Below are 10,093 nucleotides of genomic sequence, written 5' to 3'. Positions count from 1 at the left end.
GAATATGTTCTTTACAATATTAAACATTTGAAATGTGTTAAGATTTGAATTATGGCCCAGTTTAAGGACTATTTTGTATATTCTGAAATGAATGTGCATTATATAGTTATTGAAAAGTGAGAAAAACAAGAACTAATTAAACATAAATAAGTTGAAAGATGGAAATGATTATGACAGAAAATGCATTAATGAAACATGAAGCAAATTACAGGAAAAAAAGCCAGAGAGAGAGAATATAAATAACCAACACAAGGAAAGAACAAAGTCTTATTTCTACATGCTATATACATTAAAATATTAGTAATGAAATATTGAGAATAAATTTCTACCAATGAATTTGACAACGTAAACAGAATAAGCCCAATTCTTGAAAGATATAAATTACAAAAATTGTAAAGTAAAACATACAAAACTTGAGTATCTGTAAAGATATGAAATTTTATATCTGTAAAACAACTGAATGTAATTTTTCTTAATTATTTTTGAAAAAAAGTACATATAGATGTTAAATACACAAACACATGCAATTTAAAAATCATACACATACATACACACACTGAAAATATTACCACAAGAAAAGTAACATATCTATCTTCTCATACAGTTACTTTTTGTATGTGAGGGGAGAACACTGAAGAACTACCCAATTAGCAATCAAGTGTACAACACATTATTATTAAATATAGCTCACCATGTTGTGCTTAGGTTTCTTGAATGTACTCATCTTACAACTGAAAGTTTATACCCTTTGATCAAAATCTCCCTTTTCCCTCTATGGTACAGCCTCTGGTAACCATCATTCTTTTCTCTGTTACTATGAGTCTATGAGTTTGATTTTTTTTAAACATTCAATATATAAATGAGATCATATAATATTTGTCTTTCTGTATCTGGATTATTTCACTTAGAGTAAAGTATTCCAGCTTCATTTATGTTGTAACAAATGGCAAGATTTCCTGCTTTTATTAAGGCATAATACATAGTTATGTATCATATTTCTTACATATACATTTATCTTTCAATAGACACAGGTTACTTCCATATCCTGGTTACTATGAATAATGGCACAATAAACATGGGAATGCAGATAGCTCCATGAGATACAGATATTATTTCCTTGGGATATGTACCCAGAAGAAGGACTGTTGAATTATATGGTAGCTCAATTTTTATTATTTTTAAATACCACCATACTTTTTTTCATAACGGCAACTTACATTCTCACCAACAGTGTACAAGGGTTCACTTTTGTCCACATACTTACCAACACTTGTAATCTTTAGACTTTTTGATAATAGCTCTTCTAACAGATGTGAGATAATGATAATTGAGGTTTTGAATTGCATTTCAGTAATGATTAGTGAGGAGAAGGAAACGGTAACCCACTCCAGTATTCTTGCCTGGAGAATCCCATGGACGGAGAAGCCTGGTAGGTTACAGTCCACGGGGTCGCAAAGAGTCGGACACGACTGAACGACCGAACGGAACGGAATGATTAGTGATGGTGAGTACCTTTCCATGTATCCTTATCTTCAGTTCAGTTCAGTCGCTCAGTAGTGTCCGACTCTTTGCGACCCCATGAATCACAGCACGCCAGGCCTCCCTGTCCATCACCAACTCCCGGAGTTCACTCAAACTCATGTCCACAGAGTCGGTGATGCATTATCTTTGGGGAAAATTTTTCAGTGTTTTACCAGTTTGAATAGTTAGCCATGGAAGAATTTTCCCTCTACTTCTAGATTTCTGAGCACTTTTACATGAGAGGGTGTTCTGTTCAGTTCAGTTCAGTTCAGTTCAGTCGCTCAGTCGTGTCCGACTCATTTCGACCCCATGAATCACAGGACGCCAGGCCTCCCTGTCCATCACCAACTTCCGGAGTTCACTCAAACTCATGTCCACTGAGTCAGTGATGCCATCCAGCCATCTCATTCTCTGTCGTCCCCTTCTCCTCCTGCCCCCAATTCCTCCCAGCATCAGAGTCTTTTCGAGTGAGTCAACTCTTCCCACGAGGTGGCCAAAGTATTGGAGTTTCAGCCTCAGCATCAGTCCTTCCAATGAATACCCAGGACTGATCTCCTTTAGAATGGACTGGTTGGATCTCCTTGCAGTCCAAGGGACTCTCAAGAGTCTTCTCCAACACCACAGTTCAAAAGCATCAATTCTTTGGCAATCAGCATTCTTCACAGTCCAATTCTCACATCCATACATGACCACTGGAAAAACCATAGCCTTGACTAGACAGACCTTTGTTGGCAAAGTAATGTCTCTGCTTTTCAATATGCTATCTAGGTTGGTCATAACTTTCCTTCCAAGGAGTAAGCATCTTTTAATTTTAATGCAATCATCATCCACAGTGATTTTGGAGCCCAAAAAATAAAGTCTGGCACTGTTTACACTGTTTCCCCATCTATTTCCCACGAAGTGATGGGACCAGATGCCATGATCTTAGTTTTCTGAATGTTGAACTTCGAGCCAACTTTTTCACTCTCCTGTTTCACTTTCACCAAGAGGCTTTTTAGTTCCTCTTCACTTTCTGCCATAAGGGTGGTGTCATCTGCATATCTGAGGTTATTGATATTTCTCCCAGCAATCTTGATTCTAGCGTGTGCTTCTTCCAGCCCAGCATTCCTCATGATGTACTCTGCATATAAGTTAAATAAGCAGGGTGACAATATACAGCCTTGACGTACTCCTTTTTCTATTTGGAACCGGTCTGTTGTTCCATGTACAGTTCTGACTGTTTCTTCCTGACCTGCATACAGGTTTCTCAAGATGCAGGTCAGGTGGTCTGGTATTCCCTTCTCTTTCAGAATATTCCACAGTTTATTGTGATCCACACAGTCAAAGGCTTTGGCATAGTCATTGAAGCAGAAATAGATGTTTTTCTGGAACTAGATGGTCAACACCAAAATCAGATTGATTATATTCTTTGCAGCCAAAGATGGAGAAGCTTTATACAGTTAGCAAAAATAAGACCAGGATCTGACTCTGGCTCAGATCATGAACTCCTTATTGCCGAATTCAGACTTAAATTGAAGAAAGTAGGGAAAACCACTAGACCATTCAGATATGACCTAAATCAAATCCCTTATGATTATACAGTGGAAGTGAGAAATAGATTTAAGGGACCAGATCTGATAGAGTGCCTGATGAACTATGGACGGAGGTTCGTGACACTGTACAGGAGACAGGACCAAGACCATCCCCATGAAAAAGAAATGCAAAAAATCAAAATGACTGTCAGAGGAGGTCTTACAAATAGCTGTGAAAAGAAGAGAAGCGAAAATCAAAGGAGAAAAGGAAAGATATAAGCATTTGAATGCAGAGTTCCAAAGAATAGCAAGGAGAGATAAGAAAGCCTTTCTCGGCGATCAATGCAAAGAAATAGAGGAAAACAACAGACTAAGAACAAGAGATCTCTTCCAGAAAATTAGAGTTTCCAAGGGGACTTTTCATGCAAATTGCCGTTTAGGGTCTCTCATTTTGGAAGTTTTCTGAATCTATATTCCCAATAGTTCTTATTAGATGACAGCAAAGAACTCTGGTTACATTCTAACATTGGGTATAGTTGTGCAACTTATAGATAAAGATGCTGTGGTGTAGGTGCATGGATATTAACATATTGTGTGTGCTGTTGCATTGACATTACACTTTAGCCCCTAGAACATCGCCTAGATGGAACTCCATTACCATTACTGCAGCTGTTATTGGAGTTTACCTACTCTCCAGAAACTCTGAGAACTCAGATGGGCACACAGAAATTCTCAGGTGATTCTCCATTAGCCACAATTCTCAATGGATGAGCAGATTGCTTTTAATACATTTCCAAGTTCAAATCGTGTCAGAAAAGAGCTGTTCCACTGATTTACATACTAGCCAGCTATCCGTTTTTCTTGGTGAGTTTCTTCTCCATGAATTGGAACCTATGTATGGTTTATTGTTTTCGATTTTAGCAAATTTTAAAAGGAAGTGGAAAAGAGAGAATCAGGTGATCTTAATACTATATTTCTCAGTAACAAACTTTCTTTTGGCATGCCACCTTTCCCCCACTCTGATCCAAGTTTTGTTTGTTTGTTTTTTAATCATTGATAGGACAGATAAAAGAGATTCATGTCATTTAGAGACATATGAGATGAAACAGTAGTCTAGTATCAGCCTCTTAACTACATGGGAAGAAAACTCAGAACTGACACGTCCCGGTTACTTAGTGTCAGGACAACATCAAAATAAGGTTTCACACTCCTCAACCAATGTTTACCTTCAAACACTCTAACACTGCTTGTTTTATTAAATTGAGAAGATACAGTTTATGGTTTGGAAAGTTGTCTGTGTGTGGGTTTGCATGCATGTATATTTGCAATTTAAGTAGGAAAGCTTACAGGATGTGAAGAGATGGTGAAAGATAGAGGCATCCTGTTGCTTTTAATAGCTTTGATGTCTGGTCTTGTCATTGCAACTACAGCTCATATCCTATCCCCTGAAATACAATCTTCTCTTTATCTGGGTGCATTAAACTCTCATATTTTTTACTCTTTTTTCGTAGACTTTATACTACTATCATTGAAGGTATCTTCCTATTCCTTTTTCTTTCTCTTTCATTTAAAGATCAGGAATGAACATTGTCTGCTTTGATTATCTTAGAGAGAAAATTGCATAGAATGCATGCTTTTGCTGTGCAAGAAGCATTTTTAATCTAAACTGTTTTAGAAAACTGGTTTTCCGAATCATGTGTTTTCCATCTACTTGGAATAATTTAAAGGAGGATATGATTATTTCTCCAATGAAGTGGAAACTTCAATTAAAATAAGTGAAATTTATTGACTCCACCAAGTTCTATACATCATTGGGAAGTAATTTTTCTATTGTAACCATGATCATTTTACCTGCTTACATAATTGTCCCATCTTATGGACTGACATTTTCAGCTCTAGAAAATGTATTGTCTCATGGAATTTTGGTCAATTCTTTCTTTATAATATTTCTTTGTTTGTGTATTTTAATTTTACACTTCCTCAAGAAGCAGTAATGTGTCTCTGTCACACAGTTCTCTACAGGTTCTGACAGCATGAGCTACCAGAGATGAGTGTTTATTTTCTCCCCCTTTGGTGCTGAAATTTTTATATATAAATTCATTTAGCCTTCCCACTAATTCAATGAATTAAGTGATATTATTATTTCTATTTGGGCTTCCCAAGGCAATAATGGTAAAGAACCCACCTGCCAATGCAGGCAACCTAAGAGATGAATGTTCAATCCCTAGATCAGGAAGATCCCCTGGAGGAAGGCATGGCAACCCACTCCAGTATTCGTGCCTTGAGGATCCCATAGACAGGGGAGCCTGGCGACTACAGTCCGTGGGTTACAAAGAGTTGGACACAACTGAAGTGCTTAGCACTCATGCACATTATTTCTGTTTATAGTTGAGTGAACTTAAGGAACTAGATAAAATTCCTCTTGAGGTAAATGTTAGAATCAGCATTTTAGATACTATGTCATATTTCTAATTTTCTATACCAGGTTTTACATATTATATTTTATATTTTTATGAGATAATCAACCAGGTGTGGCCATAAGAGAAAAGAGACAGGCTCAGGAAAACAATAGTTATTATACTAATAGGTCCTAATAGAGACAAGAGGCATAGCAGGTCTTGCAGAGCCAATTGGAGAGTAATCAGGGTAGAGGAAGGCAAAAGACAGGAGAAGGAAGTTGGGGGAAGGGAAGAACTTGAGTGCTTAGAACAAGGCCTTAAATAGGATTTCCATAGGAAAGTCGTGACAGGGAAGGGTTGGGATTCGTTGCTTTGAAAAATTTTTGTGGGTTTTGAATAAAGAGATGATCTCTGTTGCCCCTGGATGTTCAAGGCAGAAAAATACTGCCTCCTGGAGTTTGTGTGCCAGATAAAGGAAGTATGGATTAGTTAGTTTGCAGACCAAAGATCTGCTGCTGGCTGGGCATTTTGCTATCACCCAGACAGACAGAGACAGCCTCTCCCCAACCAGAAAGGTTTTTTTAAGTTGTCAAAACATAACATGCATAAACATAAAAGATAAAATTGTATGTATATAATATATAGAAAACTATGCTACATTTTTATATTTATAATATAAAGTATAAATAAATTTGTATATTTACTGTATATTACAGTAGTAATCCCTCTAGTTTCCTATCAAATAAAAATCCCATATAAAGATATAAAATCCCATTCAGAGTGGTATTCTCTATTCAATGTATTTGCCTATGACAAAAATCATACACAGAATAAAACTTGCAGATGATTTTAAGTTTGTATAATAATTAATGAAAAAGTAAAAAGAGTATATCAAGTCACCTTAATCAGGCTCCCAGAAAAGCAGCCCATTGTCTTCTAAAGGAGAGAGGAGAAATCCAGCTCCACCCACCAGAACACCGACACATGCTTCCCTAACCAGGGAACCTGGACAAGTCACCCGTCCAACCCCACACACAGCGAAGAAACTACATAATAAAGAGAACTCCACAAACTGCAAGAAGAGGGAAAGGCCACCCCAAGCAAAGCAATATAAGCAAGATGAAGAGGCAGAGAAATACCCAGCAAGTAAAGGAACAAGATAATTGCCCACCAACACAAACAAAAGAAGAAGATATAGGGAATTTACCTGATAAAGAATTTCAAATTTTGATGGTGAAAATGATTCAAAATCTTGAAAGCAAAATGGAGTTACAGATAAATAACCTGGAGAAAAGGATTGAGAAGATGGAAGAAAGATTTAATAAGGACTTAGAAGAAATAAAAAAGAGTCAATATACAATGAATAATGCAATAGATGAGATCAGAAACACTCTGGAGGGAACAAACAGTAGAATAACAGAGGCAGAAGACAGGATAAGCGAACTAGAAGATAGAATTGTAGAAATAAATGAAACAGAGAGGAAAAAAGAAAAACGAATTAAAAGAAATGAGGACAATATTAGAGACCTCTGGGACAATGTTAAACGCTCCAACATTCGAATCATAGGAGTCCCAGAAGAAGAAGACAAAAAGAAAGACCATGAGAGAATACTTGAGGAGATAATAGTTGAAAACTTCCCTAAAATGGGGAAAGAAATAATCACCCAAGTCCAAGAAACCCAGAGAGTCCCCAACAGGATAAACCCAAGGCGAAACTCCAAGACACATATTAATCAAATTAACAAAGATCAAACACAAAGAACAAATATTAAAAGCAGCAAGGGAAAAAAAAAAAAAAAGTTTTTTGAGTAGATTTCTAAAGAAAGAGAAGAGGGAAATTATAAAAATGCCAGAAGCTTGGGCTGGGTGTGAAGCAAGGTAATTTGATCAAAAATAGAAATTATTTTCATTGCCAACAGAAAATACTAAAATGACAGAAAACATCTAGGTTAGGCTGAGCTCCATTATAAACAGTAGAGTGGCCCACAGGCAACTCTGTCCTTTTGCATCTGAAACAGATTATCATGATCAAAATATTTAAGCTACAGGGGTTACCCAATAGGTCAATTTTTATATGTTACCATCATATCCTAATTTATACTGCCTTTTATTCAATTGACTTTCCATTTATCGTCTCAACTTTGTTTTCTTTAAGATCTGTAAGGATTTACTTCACCTTCTACCCCATTCTGCTTAAACATCCATTTTGAAGCTAATGGACCAGAATTTTCTCAGTAACTCAAGTTTTCCTCCACTACTGATAAAAGGACACCAGTTCAGTTCAGTTCAGTCGTTCAGTCGTGACCGACTCTTTGCGACCCCATGAATCACAGCAAGCCAGGCCTCCCTGCCCATCACCAAATCCTGGAGTTCACTCAAACTCATGTCCATCGAGTCGGTGATGCCATCCAGCCATCTCATTTTCTGTCGTCCCCTTCTCCTCCTACCCCCAATCCTTCGCTGATCACTGAAGAATTGATGCTTTTGAACTGTGGTGCTGGAGAAGACTCTTGAGAGTCCCTTGGACTGCAAGGAGATCCAACCAGTCCATTCTAAAGGAGATCAATCCTGGGTGTTCATTGGAAGGACTGATGCTAAAGCTGAAACTCCAATACTTTGGCCACCTCATGCGAAGAGTTGACTCGCTGGAAAAGGACATCACTTCCATATAAATTCCAAAACCTGGATAAGAACCTGCACATGGGCCAAACATTTTTTTCTGGAGAGAACAAACCTCCTCACTGTCTCACGTGAGAGTCAATTCCAAGGTTTGTGAGTAGGTATTTTACTTCCTAAACCAGAGTAAATGTGAAAACTGGGAAAAGCTGTTACTTTCTGGAGATTCTAAGTTTCAAACAAAGTAGATGGGGCTATGAGTTTGAGGAGCTAGTCTATGACTTCAATTGTCATGGAGGAATTTCACCTAATCTGAAATGTGTCTGGAGTTTAGAAATGGATGTAGAAAAAAAAAAATTAATGTTGTCATCTGTGGCACCATCTGAGACCACTTCAAAAACTAGTAAGGTCAATGCCCTTAGAATCATAATTTTGATTTCTACAATTTCTAGGTGAGAAACACTGGACTCATATTCCTTTTCCATAAATATCCATACTGGCATTTGGAAAAGGTATTCTAGAATTCTATTATCATGCTGATTTAAACTGATTTCCAAATATTTAATGTCATGTGGCCATATTTCCATCCATTTTTTTCATGATCTACCACGAATGACAAAGAGAATTCCCTTCTTTCTTCCCATCCATAATTTGTCTGTAAAGAGGTATCAGGATCAATGGTGAGGAAAGGATTCATGAGCCTTATGGGATCTACTAACATGTCATATCTGAACCCGAAGACAGTGATCCTGATTGGGATCCCTGGACTAGAGCATGTGCAGTTTTGGATTGGATTTCCCTTCTTTAGTGTGTGCCTGGTGGCTCTGCTGGGGAACGTCTTTTTAATAATCATTATTGCAACAGAACGCAGTCTTCACCAACCCATGTACATCTTCTTGGCAGTGTTGGCAGCCACTGACCTAGGACTTTGTGTAGCCATTGCTCCCAAGATGTTGGCTATCTTCTGGTTTGGCTCCTATTCCATGGCTTTTGATGCTTGCCTTGCCCAACTCTTCTTCATCCACGCTTTGCAGGGCATGGAATCTGGCATACTGTTAGCCATGGCCTTTGACCGCTATATTGCCATCTGTGATCCTTTGAGGTATGCATCCATCCTCACACCTCTCTTTCTAGTCCAGATGGTACTGATGGTGGCAATTCGGACAACGGTGCTTGTTGGGATTTTACCCATTCTACTAAAACGACTGCAAATTTTCCAGTCGGTGGTTATTGCCCATTCCTACTGTGAGCACATGGCTGTGGTCAAGTTGGCTGCGGAAGATGTCCACATTAACAAATCATATGGGCTTTTTGTGGCCTTTGCAATTCTGGGTTTTGACCTGATTTTTGTCTTCATTTCCTACATTCTTATTTTTCGAGCTGTTTCTCATCTTCCTCAGAAGGAGGCACGACTCAAAGCATTCAATACCTGCACTTCCCATATTGTCATCTTCCTAGAGTTTTATATCCTTGCTTTTTTTTCCTTCTTCAGCCACCGTTTTGGACATGTATCACCCTATACTCATATATTCTTATCTACCATCTATCTGCTTGTTCCCCCTGCCCTTAACCCCATTGTCTACGGTGTGAAGACCACGGAGATCCGCAAACGAGTTGCTCAGATTTGTATTCTGAAGCATAACTCCCAGTAGCAATCCAAAAATAATATTATACAGGAAAAAAAAATTTTTAGTTTTAAGATGAAAACTTCTTGTACAAAGTCTATTTTGATGAGATTTTTACATTATAATGATCTCCACTAAAGAATACATATTCCCAAAACAGGAACAATCAGAATATGAGATAAACTTAGGCGAAAAAAATATATGTATCTCATTACTTCTTATCATCCCTTCATCTCTCCCTTCCTTTCTTCCTTTATCTTTTTGCCTTCCTTCCATCATTCTTTTCTTTCTTTTTTTTTCCCTTTCTTTTCTTGTTTACAAGGAAACAAGACACAAGATTCCTTGTATCTCCTGTAATATCTACAGGCAGTTTATCTTTTGGATGTGCACAATTGACAAAGCCACTCCAGTAGTATTGCCT

General features: G+C 37.7%; 1 protein-coding gene across 1 annotated transcript; it reads left to right on the top strand.

Moving 5' to 3' along the window:
* The first annotated feature begins 8,742 nt into the window (after window positions 1-8,742).
* LOC129553954 (olfactory receptor 52A1-like) lies at window positions 8,743-9,699 on the top strand. Its single transcript, XM_055422624.2, has one exon. The coding sequence runs from the start codon at window positions 8,743-8,745 to the stop codon at window positions 9,697-9,699; it is 957 nt and encodes a 318-aa protein (XP_055278599.2).
* The last annotated feature ends 394 nt before the right edge of the window (window positions 9,700-10,093 follow it).

The sequence above is a fragment of the Moschus berezovskii genome, chromosome 14, assembly GCF_049115385.1.
Source record: "Moschus berezovskii isolate FMDL1 chromosome 14, NW_MosBer_1.0, whole genome shotgun sequence".
NCBI lineage: Eukaryota > Metazoa > Chordata > Mammalia > Artiodactyla > Moschidae > Moschus > Moschus berezovskii.
This window is presented reverse-complemented; position numbering and strand designations above follow the sequence as displayed.